At 37.4% G+C, this 25,092-nt stretch overlaps 3 protein-coding genes and 1 long non-coding RNA gene across 4 annotated transcripts; 1 reads left to right on the plus strand and 3 right to left on the minus strand.

Moving 5' to 3' along the window:
• Positions 1-4,463: 4,463 nt before the first annotated feature.
• LOC124222720 (uncharacterized) lies at positions 4,464-9,639 on the minus strand. The gene is made up of 3 exons (XR_011177624.1): positions 9,628-9,639; positions 5,965-6,089; positions 4,464-4,595 (listed from the first exon to the last, which is right to left on the minus strand). It is a non-coding gene; the product is annotated as an uncharacterized lncRNA (long non-coding RNA).
• Positions 9,640-13,002: 3,363 nt separating this feature from the next.
• Positions 13,003-14,998, minus strand: LOC124222718 (transmembrane protein 267). The gene is made up of 2 exons (XM_046633967.2): positions 14,711-14,998; positions 13,003-13,335 (listed from the first exon to the last, which is right to left on the minus strand). Exons 1-2 carry the CDS (start codon positions 14,996-14,998, stop codon positions 13,003-13,005), a joined length of 621 nt encoding a protein of 206 aa, XP_046489923.1.
• Positions 14,999-15,777: 779 nt separating this feature from the next.
• On the plus strand, positions 15,778-16,902 carry LOC124222721 (c-Myc-binding protein). Its single transcript, XM_046633970.1, has 3 exons — positions 15,778-15,968; positions 16,235-16,356; positions 16,645-16,902. Exons 1-3 carry the CDS (start codon positions 15,939-15,941, stop codon positions 16,787-16,789), a joined length of 297 nt encoding a protein of 98 aa, XP_046489926.1. The 5' UTR covers positions 15,778-15,938; the 3' UTR covers positions 16,790-16,902.
• Positions 16,903-17,400: 498 nt separating this feature from the next.
• Positions 17,401-19,693, minus strand: mgr (prefoldin subunit mgr). The gene is made up of 2 exons (XM_046633968.2): positions 19,506-19,693; positions 17,401-18,694 (listed from the first exon to the last, which is right to left on the minus strand). The coding sequence occupies exons 1-2, from the start codon at positions 19,587-19,589 to the stop codon at positions 18,203-18,205; spliced, it is 576 nt and encodes a 191-aa protein (XP_046489924.1). The 5' UTR covers positions 19,590-19,693; the 3' UTR covers positions 17,401-18,202.
• Between the last annotated feature and the right edge of the window lie 5,399 nt (positions 19,694-25,092).

Consider the following 25,092-nt stretch of genomic DNA (forward strand, 5'->3'; position numbering starts at 1 on the left):
CTGACATCAGATTCAGACGTTCCACATCCGATCGATCCTTTCTTTCGTTGCGGATTAAAAAAAACATCAATCTATATATATATATATATACCTGCCCATATTTCCAGGACTCGAAGGATATCCAGGACAGCTGCGAGCCACCCTACTGACTTTACACGCGTCACATCCGTACGTACATGTGACACGCGTGGGTGTCCAGATCCCAAAGAGAGTCAACACAGGTACCTACCTTACCTACATACCCAAACGTTTCTAGCATTGCGTCAAATCGGCGCGCGGCTATGGCGCGAAGAGGGGGGAATAGGGTCGGGTGAAGAGGTGGAGGCGAGGGGAGGGGGGGGGGGGGGGGGGCGGAGGGTGGCGCAGTAGTCCAAATAACGAGCGTCGACGGGGATGCCGCTCGTGCGTCGCTGGTTGCCGCTTTGCTCCCGCGGCGAGGAACTCGGTCGGTAACCAAGGCGACGGCACGTCAGGCCGCCCACAACCCTCCGGCTGTCTTGTCCGATGTGTTTGCTCAACGATTTCATACCAATTACAGCGTACTACCACCCGATGCCTGCCTACCCCTTGTGCCTACCCACCCTGCATCAGTCCTGCATACCAACACACGCGATTCGTTCGTTCCCCTCTCTCTCTCTCTCTCTGCCGCCCTTGAACCCTTGGAAAGTCGCGACATGCGTGTTTATAATAAACAGCACGCGTATTTCCCATTTTTTTTTTTATTTTTTTTATTTTTTTTTTTTCATCTTTTCATCACCGTTCTTTTTATTTTTCGAAAATTTCATTTTTTCAGGTATATGCACGCCTACCTGTTATATTTTAACGTATCGTACCCTTTCTTTTTTTCTTGGCCACCATCTCTACCCCGAATTGGTGAAAACGCAAACTTTGTACCCCTGGTGAAAATGATTTCTACGTTTATACACGAATTTTTTGAAGGAAATTGGAACATTTCGTGAAAATTGTTTTCGTAAAGAATTGCAAGCATGCATAGTTTTTCATACGAAAAAATATGCATATTTACAATTTTTTGCGGAATAATGCGCAATGTTTCAAGTTCTGTAAGAATTTGTAGTAGGTTGTAGAAATTTTCCACCGAGGCATGTAGTCGTTACGTATTTTAACGGGATTAATTAATTGCTGCAGGGATTGCTCATTTCGGGTCCCATTCCAATTGAATAGAACCTGCTTTTAGCGGGTTTTTATTGTTCATTTTTATGACGTTAGAATATCAAACTTCCGTTTGAAATTACAAAAAAAACCAACCGTCCAAACTTGTTGTTTATTTCTGTTTTCCAACCGACGAGAATTATTGCTCTCTTGATCATCAACTAGTAACATTTCGACAAATTAATTGTTCGCCTCACACTTTCTTTATGGTATTTAACTTTTCTCGATTGGATGTAACAATCGTTTTTCCCTGATAATTTCTGTTACGAAAAACTTGCATTCATTCAATGAAAACGAATATTATTATTACTGTGAAGACGGTAAAATTTTCGTTTTAGATTATTTTTTTTTTACTCAAAGTAAGGAAGAAAATTTTGTACGTAATTATACACATCAGGTTGTATATGACAGGGTTGAACAAAAGTCGTACTTTTAGTTTGATTAATTTATCATAATTCAATGCTTTGAAACTTATATCTATAAATCGGAAATCGATTATATAATTCCCATGACACTTCCGATAGAGCCTAAAGTGTGCGTGTTACTATATTTTGTCGATTGTGGTAAAAAATGAAAATAGTTAGCGGAACTAAAAATTTCTCTCAGTGTACGTACACGTTGAGGATGAAACCGAATCTGCGGGCTTCGGAAACACCCGTTACGTCGAGTGCCCTGAGACAATAGAGGCTCGTAACAGCTGACGCAAGGACCTCTTACGACACCCCCTAAATGGATTCGGATTTCATTCGCCATTGGTTTTTCCTCGACACTCTCACGCGCATTACAAGTATAACCAACCGCGAATATATTGCACGTAATATACCCAAGGTTGGTATAATAATGAGGCGAAGTTGTCGATAAACGTGCGTGCGGGGTGGTTGATTCTTTCCCTCTTCCTCTTCCTCTTCCTCTTCCTCTTCTCACCCCCTCCAGCCCCTTTGTTCTCTGGCTTTTTTCAGACCCGCGATGACAGACGACTCCGTTTCGAGCCAACTGAACGACCGCTTCAAGAGCCTAATCGATTTCGCTAATGTGTTAAATCATCCTCTCTCAAAGCCCCTGCAGCGTGTATTCAGCTTACAATCTCCCTTCAACGGAGGGTGAAAATCAACTTCAATTAATTTTCACCTATAATCACGAGCCAAGACGCGCGGTGCGTACCGATGAATTAAAAATGGAAAAGGAGAGGGAAGAACGGGTTCGAAATAGTAAAACGGCGAGAATACACTGAGAAAAGTTTATTTTAGGGAAGTCTTTTTTTTTTTTTTTTAAAGAAAATGAAAACACTTTGAGCAGCTTTAGTTTGAGGACTTTATTATTTATAGTTTCGGGAACATTGTGGAATTTTTGCATCGAAATTAATAACAAAATGGCGGCATGCCGCATACAAGTAGCGAACGACCACGTTTTCGATCCGTTGGCGAAAATTTCTCGGTCAATTTTTGATCCTATCGACTTGAAATTCTGACGCAATCTTTAAAGCTTGTTTATCCGATTCGAGATCGTGGCTAGATTTTTGAATCTCAGTCCCAAAATTTTTTTGTAGAAATTTTTTTAACAAATTTTTGATCGCAAAATGAAATTTCTTGTTGCCGCGATTTTGTTATTAATCCAAACGAAATAATTCTAACATATTCTTGAACCTATAAATAACAAAACCCTCGAACTTAAATTGCTCCAAGTGTTTTCGTTTTCTTTGAAAAAAAAATAATGAAACTCTTGGAAATATATATAGATTTCAGACTGTCCAAGCTGTACCCCTCCCTTATTGTTAACAAATGCATATTTGAATACGGTGAGATAAATATTTTTTTATAATTATCAAATTTCAGTTGATCCAAATAACGATCGATAGAAATTTTTCATTAGTTAACAAATCATGTTTGGCTCGGCTAAAATTTGACAACTGTAACGAAACATTTATTTCGCCATATTCAAATATACATTTGTTGATAATAAATAAATTCTCTTCTCAGTGTGTAACTTCTATAGGTAAATTTTACATGTACAGAAATTATAACGCAAATTTCTTTTCAGGAAATATACGAAATGTTGTCCTGTGAATCTCTTTACCAAAATTTTATTTTTTATTTGCCTCAAAGTTTCCGCTGTGCCTCAATTTTTTATTAATATTATTAATATTATTATTATATAAACGCTTAACGAGCGAACTTCTTCAACACTTCATATCACCGTCTCTGTCAAAACGTTGGACTTGCATTTTTCGTGAATTTCTGAATACTATAATATAAGCCCAATTTGTCTAAATTTTTTCTGCTCAATTCAAGTTCTGTTAGTCGTTAAAATAATAATCATCGTTAAAATTTCTGAAATTTTTATACGAAGGTTGTGTAACTCTGAATCGATGTGGAGATATTTGTAGAAAGAACTGACCAATAAATGCACAAGTTTTATAATAATCTCGATTTGTATAAGGATTCGGGTTGCGGATAGTTCAAAATTTACGTAATTTACATAATTTAATAGATTTAATCTTTGAGTTTAATTATTATTAAACATACGTTATAAATATAGTAAACATTCTATCTCTAGTTATTCTAGGATAATACAGCAGGTGATCTTTGTATTAAAATAATATGTAAAATCTTCTTTGGTAGGTTAATTAATACGAAATCTATGAATAATACGATTTCGTATTGAAACTTTTTTTTTCCCCCGTCAGTTTTCTAATTAGGTCAGATTCAATTCAGCCCAAATCCTACAACAGATATTGAATCTTGTTTGACAATTTTGTTAGCTTTAATTTTTCCTGTAAGTTGTATAAAAAATGTATTGTTTTTTTGGCAATCGTAAGAGGGTTCGTTTGGTGAAAGAAAAAAACCTGACGAGAATAATCGTCGTTTCGTAACTAATTCAATCGAATCACTAACAAAAAGATTTCGAATATTTTTTTTACCGACAATCCTCGCGCGGTTGGTAAGATTGCGGTGATGTTTTAACCAGTCGATAAGTTGCCAATAGAAAATCGCTTTACCGACGTTTTATCGATAAGTGATTACCGACTGAACGGGTATTTCTGTCTCGCTTTCATTTATTTCCCGCGACTTTCCGCGTTTGAAATTGATCGATCGATCCCTCGCTTCATTTTCTTTAATTCCTTGATTCCTCTGGTTTCGAAGACGTTGGCGTTGTATTGATATTTGAATTTAACGGTATTTTAAGCACTGCCTAAAATTTAGACCTGCTTTCATCGTGATTGGAATAATCTTTGGCGTGATGGTGAGTGTCGATCTCGTCAGAGGTGAAGTGATTCGAACCGCTGTACATGGAGAATCCTCTCCTCGATAATTCTTCACCAGGTACAATCGTCGGATTAGTGTAACAAAAATCAGCCATCATTTCTTTTTGTCTCGCAAGTTGATTCGATCTGGAATCCATACGTATATACGTACATACTGTAAGAACTGTTGGTAAAAATTATTCCTCCAAACACTTTTTCAGTTCTCCAAAAAGTTTCCCGCCCGAATAATAATTTACTAAACGAGTCCGGTGTTAAGTTAAGCAAACAATAATATACACAAGCTTTTCTGTAGTTATTTTATACAATTCAAGGCTCGACAGATAACGATCATCGTTTCGTCTAGCAGGTCTGTAAGACGCAGGATCTGTAGGGCAGTAACTACGTGTAACGTTAATATCTTTGTTACAATGCTAAATTAAACAAACAATCGTTCGAAACGTAGTAAAGATAAGATATCGCAATACTTCGTCATCCTTTGAATTTAATATATTACTCATTCACTGTGTGCTTGATGATCAGATAAACGAGTACTTCTATCTTCTCAAGACTGCAATGAGCAACGGGGGAAAATTACATCGTTAAGGGGACATTTAGAGGAATTTCAGGAATTTCCTGGGTATTTTAGTTAATTATTATTTCATGCAGGAAGAGTTTTAAAAAATTTAGAGATTTTAGGTACGCATTTCTCACATCTTTTAGAGTAAATTTGGCTAATTAGATTCTCATTTAAATGTACCAAGGTGACAAACCAAGAGTGCAATTTTAATAGATTGTAAAAAGGTGAAAATTCACTGCACGAAAGATTTCTCACTTAATATTTGTCGCACAGCATACGGATTTTTCCGACATAATTTACTTAAAAATACCCACAAATTTTTATAGAAGTTTTTCAACAGATTCGTTTTGAAAGAAAATACATCGCTTTTAAAAATCCTGACAGAAAAATTAGCCATTTTTCAACATAAAATTTAGGGTAGGGCCAAATCCTATGAAAATGTGTGAAAATTTCAGACGAATCGGTAAAAAAAACTTTACACGAGAAACCTTGGGCGCAAGTTTGAAAAGTCAAAAGTTGAGAATAATTAATTTAAAGTTTAAATTATCAAAGAATCGCAGCATGCAGCCTCGTAAAAATTGAAGCTTTACAAGGCCCAAAAATTTTGTTTAGGGAAAAAATCGATACGGACTTATCCAGGTGAGGAATGAAAGTGTACAAAAATGGAAAAAACCGAGAATCGATTCTTCCATTAATCATTATAGTCGAAATAATCGTTTACGAACAGCATCGTGATAAAAGTTGAAAGAATTTATTTGTACCAACGATTTGAAGAGGAACAGAGATGAAAGAAAAAGAACTTGAGACACACCTTTTTCAACCAGTCGATAAAGGCACCGTTAATTGCATATCGTGCATCTACTCGAGCGAAAGACGTTACATTACACCTAGAATGAACAATGCGGAGTGTCTGCATCTGGATTTTCTAAAGACATCGCGTATTTCCTTTCAAACGCGGTATACCTGGTGTACTTACTTGTCGGAGATGAGCCTGTTTACCCTGACGAATAGAACGGCGACGAGGATAAACAGGATGATTAACACCGCCGCGGCGATCCCACTAGCGATGTAAAAATACAATGCGAGATCTTCGACGGTCGTCTGAAAAGAGCGGCGTTACGATTGTTTTCTTTTTTTTTCTTTTTTTTTTATCCTTTTTTTACTTCTTTTTTCGAAATAACAGAAATTAGGATAATTGGTCAATTATCTGCACTGAGAGAAATTTTTAGTTTCAGTTACCGCTCGGTCCTTGACTATTTTCATTTTTTACCACGATCGACAAAATATAGTTCTAGGTAGAAAACGAAAATTAGTTTTCTAGCCGTTACCGGAAAGTCTGGTATCCGTTGCTATTCCTTCTCATTACGATCACTGTTGATAGATTTTCTTGCAAACGTTGCGAAAATTTAACGCTTGCGCAACGATAAATTGACGTTAAAGCCTTGTTTAACTAAAAAAAGTAGAGTAAACCGAAGAAACTGATTTTGCGTTGCAATCGACAAAAAAGTTAGGCGTACCTCGTTTTTCGTTATTCCAACAATATTCGAACAGGTTTTTTTTAACGATACCTGTTTTACGGAATTTTTCTAGTTACTGTAACTAATGAAATTTTTCTCAGTGTGCGGTACAAATGATGATATTCGGGAATCGATCGGCTGCGTAAAGTGAAAGGAAAAGAAGCTTGATCGAAGGTTGAAGCGTCGCTGATTCTGCGTGTTTCAGTTCATTAATCTTCAACGATTTATTCAATAACTGTGAGTAAAACCACATATACTCGATAGTTTGCCAGAAATATCATCCGCAAACCGAAAATATTTATTTGAACGAAGTTTCGATCGATCGAAAACTGAAGTTTTCTCTAATATAGATTTCTAATTTATACGTATTTTTTTTTTTTTTTTTTTTTTTTTTTTAAAGATGCGAATTGATTTACTTTCTTGGCGAAAAATTGGTCCGATTCCAACTGCCCGAAGTCTCCGACTCTTCAGGTGAGAGGAGAAACGATTTAAGCAACAGCGTGTTAGAAAAATAGCCGATATACCTACGCTTCGGTGAAAATTCTTATTCGTTTTTTGCAAACTGTAATCAATTAACCAAAACGTCATTTACACTTGTAATTCTCTGTCAAATTTGTAAGTCTGTCAAAGCCGATTCGTCATCGCGACGTCCCGTCATCGGTTCGAGATAACTTGAAACTCGTTGATAACATTAATTATTAAAGATGAAGATGAAGTTACGAGGAAGGTTAATGATGAAAGTAGAATGAAGGAAAAGCCAAAAGTGAAAAAGAAAGTTTAAACAGTGATTGCAGTGTACTGCGAGTAGCGCTAAAATGACTATAATTGTACGAACAAGCGATCAAACAGCGATAATATTCTCTGGCATTATCTGCAGACTGCGATACCAACTAAAAAATGGATGAGAAACACATTTATCAGGTGAATCAAGCAAGTTCTTTTCACTATACAACCTAAAATCCGAATGCGTTGTTAATGTTAATGGTTGACAGAGTTAAGGCCGCGGGATTAGCAGACACAAACACACACACGCACACACGTGTTACGTTATCGCGGTTTCGCATGAGCGAATATCTCTGCAAGCAAGCAGTCAAGACCCAAGGAGAAGGACGGAGCGATTCGCTTTGCAGGAAATGACACAACTTTGGATGCTTGGCAATACTTTTCAAGTATATACTATTTCACTCCCGCTACCTGCTGCCTATAACCCGTCTTATTGCCAAGCTTGTTTATTTATTCTCGTGCCATCACGCACGACTGCACGACACTTCCGGAAAACGTTTCGCAATTTAGCGCGTTCAGGTGCGTACATAATGAATGTTAAAAGCGTTCGCGGAGAAAAATTTGGGGATGAAAAAATTGGAGGACAGGTATGTCGAATTTTCATAGGCGCCAAAGTCTTATTCGTATTATTTAAAAATTTGGAAGGTCTGAGGATAGAAAATTCAGGGTTAGTCCAATTTTTTCGGCGACCAGGAAGTCACGTGGTTTAAGGTTTGTTCGGGAAAAGAATGAGATTTTTTCATTAACTTTTCGACTGTCCATAACTACGTTAAAATGTTCTTGAATGTGATTTTTATCAAATATTTAAGAGTAATATTTTTCGACTTTCACGTCACTTTAGCAATAACCGCGATAAATGTAACAATATGTTACGTACGTAGAAAGAAAAAAGATAAAATTTTGTTTAAATTGATATAACAATACATGAGACTCAAAATTGAAAATAAAAAATGTAAACGAGTATAAATATTCCGTATATTGCTGAAATCTAAGTTAATAATTAACCTGAGAGTAAAATTTTCAGGTACATTAGTAAAATTTCATGACGTTTTAAGGGTCGCATCGAATTTCGTAACGTTCAAAAATTTACAGGTTTTTTCGGCTCGCTAGACACCCAGAAAGTATAAATATTTTTCTATTCTTTTACTTCCCCATATTTATACGTTGAAAATTTCTAAATCGTATAAATATAAGTTTTCGCTTCTTTGAAAATTCGATATTGTGGCCCTTCAATTTTTTCATCTTTCCAAATTTTTATCCCCACCCGGAGGAAAGCATCTTCGTTGAAAAACCTTTTCGCTTTCGGTCTGTACAGAAAATATTAGCGAAAAACTGTCTGTATTTGTTGAGATCGCATAAGATACGTGTGGACGTGAAATACGATACGAAATGCCAGATGAACAAGCAAAGGAATTCATTGAATCAGTCGCGTCTCCTCGGCAGTTGAAGAATGAACAAGGCAAAAACCGTTCACCTCGCGATTCTACAGCGAAGCTCATAATTTTTTCATGTAACGCGAGCATGTTTTCACACGTTTTTTCACGCGTGTTTTCCGTACACAAAGTACCCGTTTCTACGACGATAAAGCGAGCCCGTCAATGCGCATGCGCGGAGCGCTGAAAATACCAATTTCAATTTGCGCGCACGCGCGGTCGCGAAGAAATCTAACATTACGCGACCCTAACCTCAATTTCATGCGTCGTGAAAAAACGCGCAACATATTCTCGTCGTATAAAGAATCGTTGGGAACAAGGAGGCAACCGTCTTTCCCCAAAAAGATCGAGTTTGCCTCCGTGTTACACAACAAACTATAACAAGGAGAGAATATTAACATACGAATCGTGACGAAGGAATCCGGCCGAAGTTATCAACGTTACGGAAACGAAACCTCAGGCTATAAAATCATCACAATCGGTCAATTTGATAAAGATTTTCAAGAAACTGGCTATTCAAAATTAAACTACATTTTCTTTATAACGGTTTACCAAATCTCTGACTTTCCTAAGGATGCGAACTACCGATTTATCCGTTAAACGTGCATCGTTGCAGTGCAACATGATCCCCGTGGGAAACAAGGTGAATAAAAACTGATTCGTGTGACTAAGATTAGCTTCGATTATAGCGTAAATATGACTCATCAACCGCGAATGGTTCGGAACGATCTGACGTGTATATCGGTATCGTTCGACGGGTAGTTGACGTGAAAATACGCGACAACGACGACGAGACGTTACGCAAGTTCGAAAATCGTCGAGGACGCACAAAGTATGTGTAAGGTACTTGAGGTGAATGAGGTATGAAGAAAAAAAAAAAAAAAAAAAAGAAATCGTTAAACTTACCATAACAGCTCGATAACGATGGCAACGAAGAACCGCGAGGCAGTGCGATTGACATACGATTCACAGAGAATAAGGTCCCACCTCGCGACGTTGAGGCATTCGGTATCAGCTGGTTATCATCGTTCACTTTATACGCGAGATACAAGAAAGGCGTAGCGCAGATCCTCCTCGAGCGGGACGCCGAAGGCCCCCCACCATGATCCAAAAACTACGACGACACCATGCCGCTTATCACTGATTACACGTGGTGGATGTAGCCACTCTGTATAACGAGTGTCGCGATAACGTCCGAACCGTTCTTGATCGGTTTTCGTCGTTTCGTTTCACTCCGAGGTAATATCCGCGGTACTTTGCCAAAGAGAGAACTTCTCTCGGTGCCAATTTGCATGACACTGCACTCCAGGTGTATACAACCGCCGACAATCGTCGTCGGGAGAATTTTCTTTCACCCCGTTCGAGTCTCTGTCCGTATCACGTACGACTGACGTTCCGAATATACCTGCCGCCAGCTAAGCAACCGACGAATCGTCGTTACGTCGAGTAAAGTGCAACGGCAACACACCGAGGAATGGATTACACGCGTTGATAATCCCCACCGTTCGTTTTCGTACTTCCATCGCGTACCGGAATTGTAATAGTATTATACTCGTGACTGGCCGAGTGACTCTTCTCGTTTATTACAGCCGCGTGACAAGCCGGTGATTACAATTTTCAGCTCGAATGATTGAAAATTTAGTACCGCGCGAAACTATCGTCGAATTACGAAATCAGGTTGAAAACATTACAAATTTGATATAGCGAAGTTGATTTCGATCTATTGGCGTGTCAAATTTACTACAAAAATTATTGATTTTAATAAAAAAAAAACAATTTTAAGAGAATCTAGAAAAATTTCGTTTCAATTTACAATATTTTTTTAGTAAACTTATTGTACATATAAATTGAACATGAACAGTGAACGTGTGGCGAAATTTTTAACAGCGTAGTTTATAATAATTCTGAAACATTCGTTGAAACCTGTAACTTAATTCTTCAGTTCCGTTATGAGGTGAGATATGCGAAAATATGTACCAAAAATTGAGGATAAAAAGTGACTTTAGATACGATTTTATTTCATCTTCGATTCGTCGATTCTTCGATTCTTAGAACTGTGATGATATTTTTTTAGTCCATCTGTAAACGGGGAACTGAAGCGAACTTCAACTCGGAATGTCAGTTTACGTGGATATTAATAACGGATAGTTTAGTGAACGCGCGTTGTATTATTTATACAGGATATCTTATGCGAATGCGTGTGTTTGATCCAATAACTGAGAACTCGTGTAAAAGAGAGAGAGAGAGAGAGAGAGAGAGAGCGCGAGAGGGGGGGGGGGGGGATATCGGAGGAAAGACGTACGTAAACTGTAAATACAGGTGTTTTGAATTCTGTGTAAACAAATAGCAGCCGTCTTTATAATACGTAACATCGCACGGAGTGTAAACATTGCAACTCAATTTTATACAATACATGCTTCTAGTATATAGGGTGTTACATATACTTATTATACGCACTTGTGTTATACGGAGTGAATTTCTAACGACCGAACGGTTTTTGTGACGATTGATGCCTGCGCATGATTTTAATGCGCATGCGCTAAAATTCAATATGACTCAACGTTTGTACACTGAGAGAAATTTTTAGTTGCTTTTACCGCTCAGTCCTTGACTATTTTCATTTTTTACCACGATCGAAAAATATAGTTCTAGGTAGATATTGAAAATTAGTTTTACAGCCGTTACCGGAAATTCTAGTATCCGAAAATTTAATTCTTGTGCAACGATAAATTGACGTTGAAGCCTCGTTTAACTAAAAAAAGGAGAGTCAGCCTCACAAACTAATTTTGCGTTGAAATCGAGTTGGGAAAATTTTGCGTAAGTACTTTTTTTTTATAGAGCGTTAAATTTCCTGCAAGAATCTGTGTTTAGATAGTTTATAAGTCAAGCCGTTTGCGAGAAGGGAATATTCGAAAATGGAAACAATAAAATAGGCACCTCTGAATATCAATATTAAGAGCTCATATTTCGCTGAGATATTTTAATTCAAATGCTCTATATACCGAAATTTTGCTGCGTGTTTAGAAGAAAAAGTAAATTTGCTGCGCTCGTCAAGTTTTCCAAATGAAACACCATATTATAAATACAATACAATATTGTAGAAGTTTTTAACAACATTGTATCAATATAATACAGATGCCGCTTTTAGGAAGGAGGATTTTTATGGAAAACTTTTTGAAATTCGTAAAAAAAATTTCACAAATTTCAATACAGGTAAGTTATGTGCGTTTAAATCTGTCGAATTTCTTTATTTTCTACAATATTTTAGTTATAAAAAAATTAGCGAGTGCGGATTTGCAAGGTTTTCTTGCCGCACTTTTGTTTTGAGATAAATATGTGGAAAAAAAAGAATTAATTAAGTACAAGGTACAGTATCAGAAGTAATCTACGTATGGAATCGTTATGGTAAAATAACAGATCGTAAGCCGTTGTGGTAATACTGAGTTCAGAGTTTGATTACTCTTGTAAGTTTCCCAATTTGAATTTTAATTCTGGTTGCAAAAAAAAAAAAAAAAAAAAAAAAAATTGGTAGGTAAAATCGTCTTTTTCCACAAAAAATAATTGATTTCGAGAAATCGAATAGCGGCGGAACTAGATCAATAATTAATGTGGAAAATCTTGGGAAAAGTGATATTGTAGTAGGCATACGTATAACGATATACAAATAAACATTTTCAAATGCCCAGAAAATGATTAATATAACCGATAATTTTAAAAGTTGAAGATTACTTGTATGAATTTTCATGCTATAATGTGTACGAGACGGTAAGAAAATATATTTTTGATTTCTCTCTTGACTTTTCGACGATGGATCGACGCGACATTTCTTCTATAATTAACAACACGACTAGAGAGCTCGATTAAATTTCAGTTGAATGACTAAATCGAAAGTGCAGGATGTCTACTAACAATAAAACGCGTGAAATCGAAATTTTCCGAGAGTTCGAGGTGTCCAGAATTTTGGAGAAAGCATACACTCTGGTTCGTCTTCATCATGGTGTCGAGTAAAAAATCCGTAACAATTTCAAGGATATTTCCAGGACGTGTTCGGGTCACTTCAGGACATTCAGGAAAAATAAAAATACTTGTGCAACAACCCGTTAGCAGAGAAAGACGAAAAATGGAATTCGAGGCGGAAATCGACATTTTAAAAACAGCTACTCATTGAAAGCAAATAAATAATATCGTTCGCGATAAACTTTAAAATAGAATATCGCTAGGACTTTATAAGGACGAGAAAACTTCAAGGACATTTCCAAGACGTCAAGGACTTGTTAAAGCTCAAACGTGAAGGACCGAAGGCTGCAGGCGGTGATCCTCTTGGATGAAATCTTGGGGCATTAGCCAATGCAGAGAGTAGGGCAAAGCCATGGCCATGAAGAGGTAGAGATGGTAGGGCAGAGGCGACGTTGATCCGACGAAGAGAAACCACATCCCTCTTCTGGTGGCATCGCGGATGTGGTGACTGAGGAAACCGGTTATAATTACCCATAAGTAATAGCCGGACGCCGAATGGTGGAACACCTTGTAGCTTATCGCGCTAATCAGCAAGAGCAGCAAAGGTATCGATGAGCAATGTAAGATCGGCCTCTGCCCTCCCAAGTTCCGAGCGTCCTGTGAATAACGATCATCGTGGTTTACAAATCTGCTTGTTTTCTCAGGGTTGCCACTACAGTGTGCCTTATACATATTTCGGCGACGAGGAAATCGTAACGTTTAAGGTTTTTTCCCGAAGAAAATGAGCATCTTTTCGTTAACTTTTTCACGATCCATAAATGGATTAAAGTTTTTGTAATGATTTTGCAGCATACTCGTGTAATTTAAATTGCCTGTACAAAAATGTCCGAGCACTTGATAAAAAAATTTTTTTTATCGTCTGACAAAATTATTATACGTATAACGTAAAAGAATGTTATACACCTCTATTTTTTTTTTTTTTTGTCACCCTATAACACGGATCGAAATAAAAATTGAAACTGGTTCCGTCTCTTGTTTTTGACTCGCTCGACCCTGCTGTCAAATCATTTTCAAAATTGAATAACGTGGCTTAAATATTGCGCAAAAATAGAGAATAAAGGGGAAATTATTCCATACACTTATTACTGCTTTTCGTCAACGCATATCAAGCGGGCTTTTTTGGTGTTGGATATTTGGACGCGGGTTACGATGGCTCGAGTGAGTACATAACGTTGATTACAATCTAGATCAAAATTCCATTACCATTAATTCAGATTTACATTCTCATTCTCAATTAACGATGTGTTAAAAATGTACGTGCGAAGTGACAAAATTGCATTTTTTTATCTTTTTTTTTTTACCATTGTGCTAATCTATAATCGTGTATCCGGATTTTATCAGATGAATCTTTCTAATTTTTGCAAAAAATAAAAAAAACATTACTTGAAATGATTAGGGTTTTCTTTTGATTCTCTCTAAAACGCTTCAATATCTTACCAAGCAATTTCTTATCCAGAATTTTTCAGGAATTTTTCTCGTCCCCGTTTTCCTTATTTGTCTCCGCATAGTTTCAAATAAATTCAAGCTCTGTGTTGTCAGGCAAAAAAAAAAAAAAAAATTTTTAAAAAATGGCAAACCATACAGGTGTATTTAAAAGTTGTATCGAAAATTTAGCGCGGACATTCGGAAGCCGGAAAGTAAAATAGAACTATATCAGTAACCGCAGCAGCTGCTAAAATTTGTTTAAATGCCTTTTCAGACTTTATAAATCATTGGCTTGATTTCTTGATGATGTTTTGAAAGCCCTTCGATTTGAACTCTACTTTAGCAATTTCAATTACCCTTCGCTTTGTGATAATACGTACGTTAACATCTGATCTGGCTAACACCCCAGCATTTGTTAAAAATATTTTAAACGCAGTAAACGTGCCAATGTATTTGGTAAAAAATACGCATTGCAAAAAATTTTCGCCGAGAAAATGTCGCGTTTTATAGAGTTAATTAATATAAGATATTAAGGTGAAATACTCACGCGCAATCTCCAACTTTTGGCTAACAAAAAATGATCCAAATCTATGAGCGATGATATTACGAAGCACAACGCTATGCCGAACGCGTTGCGAACTATCGATTTACCCGAGAGTGCGACGATAAGGGACCAGCTCAGGCCGCCGACGATAGCATGTGTCAGGTTATCGGATACCGCGCGTAGCTCGAGACTGCTTAGCCGGTAAAGTAGAACGTCACCGATCCGCGACGCTCCTCCTATCAGGATGGTCAGGAGAATGCGAACGACGGTTTCAGCCCGCAGAAAGAACATTCTAGACGCAAGACGCTGCTCTTGACTTCGACCCACGTCGCGGATTCACTCTAATCTTCGATACGATTCAACTTGGAATCAAGAAAATGTTAAGTTTCCGCTCCATTTTACGTGTAATTATTACGCACCACGCGGTCGCCGTTGACTAGTCACAGTTCACGCATCGCGCATCGCACGTGTCAGATTAATGTCCCGGTAGTTTTTTTTTTTACCGACAGAAAACGAGCGGTTGCGTTTTCGAACCTCGGATTTACCAAGATTTTCCCATTCCCGATTGTCACTTTTTTTTTTACGCAATAGATTCGAGCTTGTCTGAAATATTTACTCGAATCTCGCGAAACGTCCAACTTCTTCGGTCGGTAAAAATATTTACTCCTCGATTTTTGATGACTTCGTCAGGCGTTTGAATCAATATCTAATTCTATGCTTGAATAATTTATCCGGCATCTTTTTTTCTAAATCTGTTGTAGATGGAATATTAAGTACTTCTCGAAGGGTGATGATCGTTAAATTGTTATTGTCGACAGCTTGGAATTACAGTATACGAAAATAAAGCAACTTGGGACCCGTTTCTATTTAGCGGCATTACCACGCGACGAAAGAAATCTAGCGCTGTTATTGGCTGAAGATAACAGATAGTTCCATGTGTACCAAAACACGCCTGCCGGCCCAATGAGTGGGCCCAATTTTCCCGTGGCACGATAACGTCACCAAAACGAAATTGCGACAGCGACAACTTTCGACTTTCAACTCCAACTAGGCCATAGATTACGTATGATAAAACCATATCGTACGCTATCGAACGCAATCAGTATTTGCGGACGCTGTTCGGATGTCGAAAGGTTTCGCAGGCACGATTCTTTAGGATAGGATTAATTCATAATTAGTAAATCAATCGTTCTTAAGTAGCAAATAACGACGCTCAAAGTATTATTTCGACATGTCTAACTACAAACAAGAATTCAACAAGGTAAGATCGTACAGGGATCATTAGAGAAGACAGAGTCTAACCTAATCCAGAAACCATAACACATTACACAAAATCGATCAATAGTACACCTGTGACAACACTCTTTTTTTTTTCTGCTAGTTACGAGTATTCTTGTCTTCGGGAAATTCTCACGTGGTGGAATTTCACCAATTTAATAGATATCGAATATTCCTGTGCGATTTGATTTCTCGATTTTTCTCTTGCTTCAATTTATCTTTCAAAATCTTGTGCTTTCTGTCCTTCAGCCAATCGATTCAAAGCGAGAGGAGTTCAGAAAATATTTGGAACGTGCCGGAGTTATGGATGCTTTGACAAAGGTGCTGGTTTCGTTGTACGAGGAGACCGAAAAGCCTGATGACGCTTTAGAGTATCCTTTGCAAAAGAATTTTTTCGACAAGAAATACTTGCTGAAAATTTTCATGTAACGTCACAGTGCTCACCGATCTGAAACATCCTTAGTCTTCTAAATGTTCTCAAATTTTTTGCGTGAAATGTTCCACGAGTTATTGTCTAAATATATTCGGCACAAGATGCGAATCCCGACCCTATTGACACAAAGAAAGTATCCCTTTTTTGGAATTTCACTTTTGCCAGTATAAAAAGAGCGGGTAATAAACTTGGTATTGAGAATATTGAACTTAACTGGAAACAACAGATACGTCCGGAAAAATTTGGGCGGCATAACGGACGCAGTATTAGAAACCGAGACACTGAGGAAAGAGTTGGAAGAGGCAAGGATGACGATCACTAGTTTGAAAGAGAAATTAGTCAAGTATGAGTCTGACGAAGGAGCGGAGTAACAAGTTCTTGTGGCAATACAAGTCGTCAAATACTAGTCCGTTGCTTGTCTTACGCGTTAAGCTGGACAGAAAACTAAAAACCTGAAGAAAAGAAATATAAACATATATATATATATATATAAATACATATATATATAAAAATATTCCAACTACCGATGTGCCTTAATTATTATATGTCTAGGAGTGAACTTTCAAAACTTAGTATTAAAATTGTAACGTGTAGACATTTTGAGAAATGTGTTATTTCCATTAGAAGTAGGCATAGTACATTCTTTACTAGAAGTGGAACATCGGTCGATTAAAACGTCTAGCTGCGTGTTGAGATGGTTTGGCAAACAAGTTCAAAACTAAATATTAAACCTCTTCGCTTTTCTCTTGACTTTCATCATTCGTTCCTATTCAAGAAAAGATAAATGGCATTTGTTACGTACTATCTGCATAGTACATACCATTAAATATTATTATTATTAATATATTATATTAAGACATAATCTAAGTTAGCTACCGTTGATTTCGAGATGAAATAATATAATGTATAAATAAGTGAATAAACTCTTTTTATACAGAATGCAGCTTGTCTTGTTTATTCATTGGTTTTATTCTTCCTTCGCTTTTAATATGGTACAGTTTTCGGTCTTTGTTGAATTTTTTTTTTTTTTTATTTGGTTTTTTTTTTAAATTACTATTATTAAAAGATTACGAAGTTTGTGAAATTGGCGGTATGTTTTGCATCGACACAATTTTTAAAAGTATAAATTATGCGTACAGTTTTCAAGATACCAATCGACAATGTTCCAACAATCAAGCGTTTCCTCAGATATTTCTAAACCTCCTCGGAAGTCTCGAAGTTCTGTTTTGTCTAATTACGGCTGTAATTTTCGGGAGACCGAGTTTGAGATACGCAGATGTGAAAAAGGAGTAAAATAATCGGAAAAGCCTACGATCGATAAAGTAACGCTTAAAATAGTGCAAAACCTAAAATTCAGCAATCAACGCACGGATGAATAAATTTGGTTGCACGCAAATTTAGATAAGAGTTATTATTGCGCACTCTTAGAAAACATTAAAATAACAGCGAATGTTGATAGCCTAGCATTGGTAGTGTACGCAGTGAAGGCAGCATGATATTTGAGTTAGTTTAGAATGAAATTGATTTTTTAGATATGCAAAAATTGTTACAAATGTCCTCCTCAGACATGAAAACAACGAATCGAAACCACGACTTGATACATTCGCATGCTAACGATAACTTTTTGTGTTAATGGAAATTCCCCCGAGGAATAACTTTAATTTGTTCTTTTCAACGCACAGTTGCGTGCAAGCAGGGTGAGTTTAAATAATAAAAAAAAAACAAACAACACCATCAGTTCCTGGAGCGACGATATTAATTTGTCAAATCTTAGAAAAAAAGTTTCACGTCGACTTCATAGCCTGTCTACGTTTAACATCCCAATTATAAACCCTAGCCATGTTGACTTCCGTCGTTGTAAACTGGTCGCGCAAAAAGTCCAAATCGTGCTCTAGATAGCTAAGATTTCTCTTAGCAGCCTCAATGTTTTTGACTAGCAGCTCTTGGGCGTCATCCAGCATGTATTCCAGCATCACGTTGGCTCCCAGCCAGAGGCAGACTTTATTGGTCGGCGGTACCAGGGCCCTGGCAAAGACCTGCTCTGACAGTAAAAACTGGGTCTCTAGATCCTGGCTGCTGTTCTTCTCCGCCTGAAGCTTCTCAATCATTTCAAGTGACCGCTCCAACTCCGGTATTTGCGTTCTTAGCCTCCGACGTTTGTTCGATAAATTACACTCCATGAATTTGTATTTACTGTGCTGCTCGTCCAGCTTCTTCAACACCTTGTCCACCGATCCTTCGTTATCTGGTTTCGCCATAAATGCGTCTACATCTTCCTGCCGTGCAAAAATTTTCTCCATCATATCTTACGATTTTTTAATACAAACATTAAGCCAGAACTATCGGCCGAGGTTGGAATATCAGGTTGTCTTATTCAGAAAAGAAGAAATAAATTCACTCCAATTAGTTCCTCAAACTTTTCAATCAACAGTCAACAAATACTGAAACAAATTGACGAATCAATTCTGCTATTTTGTGTCTATTCTGTACCAAAAACTTGGAAAAGTATTTATCGACACGTAAACACCAATCTGAAGCGACGAACTGATATATATTTGTAGCGAGATGGGTACGTTAATCCTTGACGCAGCGGAGAAAATTTTTTTAGAAATCTAAAAGACAAAGCGCAAACTGACGAGTAAAGAACGAAAGAATCATTTTTCCGATACTTGTTTGAAAAAGAAAAATATCACGCTTCGGGGACTCGATCTTTGGGCGAATAAATGTCCTTTGAAAATGCGACGAAAACGAGACAACTTCAAGTGATTGAGCGAGACAAAAGATTGTCTCTATCAAATTGGAGGGTCGAAAAAACGAATGAAACCATATAAGGCAAGGAAATGTGATGGTGAAAGAAATTACGCAAGTAAGATCGATAATCGCACGGTGTTATTGCGGCCCGCGTTTTGGGCGCCGGTAAATTATTATCTCAAGAATGGTTTCGCTTGACAATTGATCGGACAGATAAACAGATAAAAAACGAAAGCGATAGTTTTTAGATCTTAAATTCGTATCGGAGCAGATCGAGTGGATCTTTCACGATCGGTAAAAGGGATGTTGGGAAGTTAGTTTGAAATTATCACTTACCACGAAGTCTGCCTCCGGTATTCCGGCGTATGATTTTTTTTCACCTCCTAGCTTGGTCTCTGGATTATTAGTACCTTCCTCCATGTTGATATTTTCTACCTTTATTCTATTTTCTTAATCACTCTAAGCAGATCAAATCGCCGTTCTCGCGTGTCGGTGTCGGTTCGTGCGAATTTCCACGGTTTATCTGCTGTGTTGTAGAGGGGACAACGTATCGCGATATTCGGCCTCGCTTGCATCTAGCTTCATTGTCTCGCTTCTCCCTTCGATCGGTAAGACAGGGACCGATAAATAGTTTTCTCCTCTATGCTGCATTTCGCTGATACTTGGAAAGATCGCATTGATGTTCGGCCTCACGTCTAACTTCATTGTCTCGCTTCTTTCTTCGATCGGTAAGACAGGGACCGACAAATAGGTTTCTCCTCTAATAATTCGTTTTTTTCCTCTATCGTGTATTTCGAAATAACGCATTGATGTTTCATTGTAAGATAGTTTTGAGTTAAATTGTCGAATGTACGATGAGTGGATTCAGAATTGAAATAAATTTTTACCGTCATTTCTCTTCTTACTTCTTCACTTTAAATTCACAATGAAGAAAAAGCGCGCATTATTCTTGAAATTAGTAGAATGAGAAATTGAGAAAAAATAATGTAAATAAGGCGTAGAAGATTCTAGTTTTTAACTAAATGGAAAACGTAATCATCTGCAAAACTGTTTAATCTATGTGATACTGAAGAAATAAAGTCTGAATTATTGTTTACCGAGTGATCTTCTTTTTCAAATATCAGTAGAAATATTTTGATTAAAAGTATTTTTTTTTTTTCCGCGTTGAAAGAAGAATTACTTGTGCATCTCGCTTCGTTTAGAAACCTCAATAATGCTGAAGTAGCATTTTTTAATCACACGATCGCAGTACTGATTTGATGCATTTCTCTCACGAGCTGCGCAGTTAGAATCTGGAAGGACTTTGACACAGTCTGCACGAGCAATTTTGCAATATCGATGAAAAAATAACTCGAATCATTCGAAGATCAGTCCGTGATTAATGATCACGATGACACACTGCAGTACATAGTCACGATATGGCCATAGTTAAATATGCATATTTTCTCCGTGAGTTGGATGATTCGTCTTTGCTACAACGATCGTGATCTTTTAATAGAGTTAATTTCGATCTGACAAAAACCGATAGACGTTTTTTCGACTTAAAGCATCAATGATGCGGCATAACGTCGTTTGCTCGCAACTTACAGAGTACTATTATTTTACTTTAATCCGAGGAATAAACACCGAATGAAATTTGGTGTAAGTAAATTGAGAATCTGGAAAGTTAGTAAACACATTTACGACGCGTATTTTACTAGTTTTATTCGTCAAGATAATGGGGGACTGGGACCATAATATAAGTATCACTGGTACGTTGCATGACGATTATTCCCAACATCTGACCACGCGCCAGAGCTATACTCTTAAATTAAACCGTTTTATGTAACGTCTAGCTGCTCATCAAACCGACGATAAACGACCGTTTCTATAACAGCGCAATTACTCGCGACTCTAATTTATACGAATTAGATCCACCTGCGTCCATCAGGTGCTGATTCGTGTATTGCGGCCAATTGACGGAATTGGTGTATAAAAGGGGGGAGTGAATTGACTTGTCTCCTTTTTCCGTAAACATTAAGAATTCAGAATTTACTAAACTACCTACTTATTGCAAGGACATGGAAAATTTCACAGTGAAACACAGGAGAATTCTGATGGAAGCACGTCAAAACAGGACACGATGATTGCCCATAAGACAATTGAATAAAGTAAATTATACAAAGATCAAAACGTCCCGTTGTATGCTTGGAAAAAAATCCCTCAGTCGTTTTGAATATCATTTCTTTACTCTGTAATAGGTATTTGTTATCATTCAATAGATAAATTTGTATTTCCTATAAATAACAATTCGAATTTTTAATTCCATCAAAATTTTTACGGGTGATTACAGCTGTTGTGAGAAATTGTCGCGATTTTTGTCAATTTTTTTTTCGTTCGTGTGCTCTTGATATGTGAATTTAAAAAAACAAATTTTTTTTATCGAAAATCACAGCTTCCTGAAAGATTGACCATATGAGTTGTTTTTTTTTTTTTTTTTTTATAATCTTTGAACTCATCAATTGCGATACGATTTTTTGATTTAAAGATCAAACTTCACGATTTCGAGAGTTTGGACATTTTTTATTTATTTATTTTTTTTTTATTTTTCTAACTTCTTATAAAAATCAATGTATGAAGTTTTTTTTTTTACAAATCATGCCGTCAGATTTATCGCGGAGTCACATCTCATTCTGTTTTTTTTCTTCTTCTTTTTTCTTTTTTCCTATCGAATTTGAAATTTCGTTGAAATTTGATGAAATGAAAAATTCGAATTCTTATTCCCGTACGTTTCGACAGAGAATGCTTGAAATAGAATTTGTCATCGAGAAGACAAATCCATCTGATCGAATATTTTAGTGGAAAAACGATCAGGATAATGGATAAAAATTTTTTGAGGAATTAATAAACAGCAATCGCGGTTCTTTGGGCCAGACACACACGCTGCACGCTCTCACATTTATTATACATGTATGTATACATATGCATACACAATATATTACGTATGTATCTACGCTTTGTACATATATGTATATAAATGACGAGTGTCATGCAATCCGCACCCGCACCCCGCATATTATGAGCATCGCGCAGCTCCAGACGGATGGATTGACTTGCCTGGAGCACAGCGTATTATCTCCCACATCCCTAATAGCGCTAATAGATCTCTTCACCCTCTTCAGACATCGTATTCACTCTCTCTCTCTCTCACTTTATCTCAGTGTTTTAATAACCGAGTTAATCCACGCTATACTCGTAGAATTTCTTCTTTGCAGGCTACCGTATCGTAAAATTCCACAATACTTGTTTTTCAGTGTTGAATTTTATTTCAATTCTCTTCATTTTCTATTGACAATTAGTATCCAATATAATACACACACACACACACACACACACTATTATGTTTTTAATTATTATTCTTTTCGCTTTGGATCCGACATGGCGGATGAAAATCAACTGTTGACGTTTTTGATTATTGTCAGAATACGTTTGGTACGTAATCTAATTCAATGAACAAAACGGCGCAGAGACAATGCTCTGACTCTTGAATTACGTGACAGAAGTCGAGAGAACAAAAGAGCATACATGTTACTGAAAACTGCGGGAAAAGATGAACACGTAAGATTTTTTGGTGAAATATAATAATTTTTGGTGTAAAAATTAGCCAACATGGACTTTATGCATAGGTAGAACAATTTTTAAGGTCAATCTAGAAATTTACAATTTCTTATTTATTTATGATACTAGTAATGAGAAAGAATAGTAACGGATACTAGACTTTTCGGTAACAGCTAGAAAACTAATTTTCATTTTCTACCTCGAACTATATTTTTCGATTGTGGTAAAAAATGAAAACAGTTATATGGACCGAGCGGTAACCGGAACTGAAAATATCCCTCATTGTCAGTGTGAATAACGAAAATCACTCCGTCGAAGACTAAAATCTGCTGTACATTTGCGGTTAAAAATACGGTTGAAACGTATAGGTATCGTTTTTTGTTTTCACCTTTTTCCTTCAAGTTTTGAGTAAAATCTGCGCTCTCATTCTCATCTCCGTCTGTGGTGAGATTAACGATTCTCCGTTATATCTGTACGGCGAGGCTCGTGATCCGGGTGTCGCGATGTCGGTTGCAGATAGCAAACAGGAGCGGCACTCTGGCCGTTGGTGAATGGCTGAGGCTCCGCGGCCGATGGATAGGATAGGAGTAAGCTCGTACATTGGCCATTTCCGCAGGAAGTCCAGCTACCAACCTGTACTGTAACGGTCGTTGAGATTGGAATTGAGCTCGCTATATGTTTCCTACGTAATGCATCGATCTCGATTCACCTCCTCCGGTCGTTCATGGTCGACGTCCAATTCAATATGTCCCGCATAGTTATCGAAAGAGATCGGTCGCTACCTACCTACACACCGCTTAAAGAGCTACTCAATTAAGGTTTGCAAATCCCAACGGAGACCAATCTGGTATGTACCAAAACTTTGCTCAGGATGCATGGGACGTAGTCAGGCCAAAAATCTGTGCGAAACGCTGAACGTTAGAAAACGAAAGTATGAAAAGTGCTACTCGAGCCAATCAACTCGAATCTAATTTGAAAAGAATCGGTGATACGCGGTATTGTTTTTGTGAAACACTCGATTACAAATATAGACACCTTATTTTTAACAACGTCCGAAGGTAAATCGTAAGATTTTACTATTTTTCATCACCGAAAAAACAGTCTCGTTGATTTTATCCGCGATCGTTGGTATATAATAAAAAAATCGACATGTTCGTTAAAACTAACGTTCAGGGTTTAAACATTTTTTGCAAATCAGATTTCATTAGATCTGCAGCTTTGACGGTCGTACTTTTTGAAATTTTTTTTTTTGCAACACATTTTTCAGCTTACTGTACATCTCGTAAACCCTGAAACTATTAGTTTAACGGTCAATTACCGAACCGAGTATAATTGATTTGGAACGATAAATTATCAACGGATTCATTGAATTTATTGTTCGCTCTTTCATCTGTTAGAAAACAGCCTTGAAATTTGCGCCAATGTTTAAATTATACTAACTTTATACAAAGGTATGTACAAACAATAGAAAGACAAAAAATTGATGGTAAATAATTCCTCGAAACTGCAGATTCTCGGTTAACAAATCACGACTTTGGTTCAAATGCAGACCCTGCGGCTCGCAGGGATTTGATTTTCGTATTTACATACCCTAATTGTGTCGGCTATGGGGGAAAAGGAAGTCTGAAAGGTTCTCTAATTATTGACCATTCGTTGAGGCAACCAGCATGCCGAGGGATTCGAAAAATCGAGAGTAAATAATAAAATTTCGTAGCAAACATCAGACGGCGAAGGATATGTATGTGTATATATATATATATATATATATATGTTTCCCTCGTTTCTTCGTCCCGCAAACATTTCAGAAAGTCACGTGTTTGTCCTTGTCGAAGATGCGGCTGCAGGGAGAGTATAATAAAGAAGAACGAGAGAATATATTACAAGACGACGAGAAAAAAAAAAGAAGAAGAAGAAAAACGCGGAGAAAAAGGTTTGTTTGACGATCTTTTCTCCGTTTGTTTTGTCCCTACGAAGTGTGATCGACACAATGGACCGAAAGGCAAAGGTCAGACAGTCGTCGGCACCGCCCGCCTTTTTACACAAGTACGACCTCACGTACCGACCAAGAACCAACCGCAAGAGAAGATGCGGTCCGGACCCGCATACGAGGAGGAGGAACAGACGCGGAGAAGACGCACACACGCGTCGAGATGCATCTAATACGTGGTCACAATGCCTTGACTTGCGACGAAGAGAAGAGAGGAGTCGGGACGTCGGTGTAAACGATACAGAAGAAGAGCGCACGCGACCCAAACTCGCAAATTCATCCATCTGCCCCTTGGCTGAACCTACAATCTTAAAACTGGGATCTACTTGGAAACAATAT

The sequence above is a fragment of the Neodiprion pinetum genome, chromosome 7, assembly GCF_021155775.2.
Source record: "Neodiprion pinetum isolate iyNeoPine1 chromosome 7, iyNeoPine1.2, whole genome shotgun sequence".
NCBI lineage: Eukaryota > Metazoa > Arthropoda > Insecta > Hymenoptera > Diprionidae > Neodiprion > Neodiprion pinetum.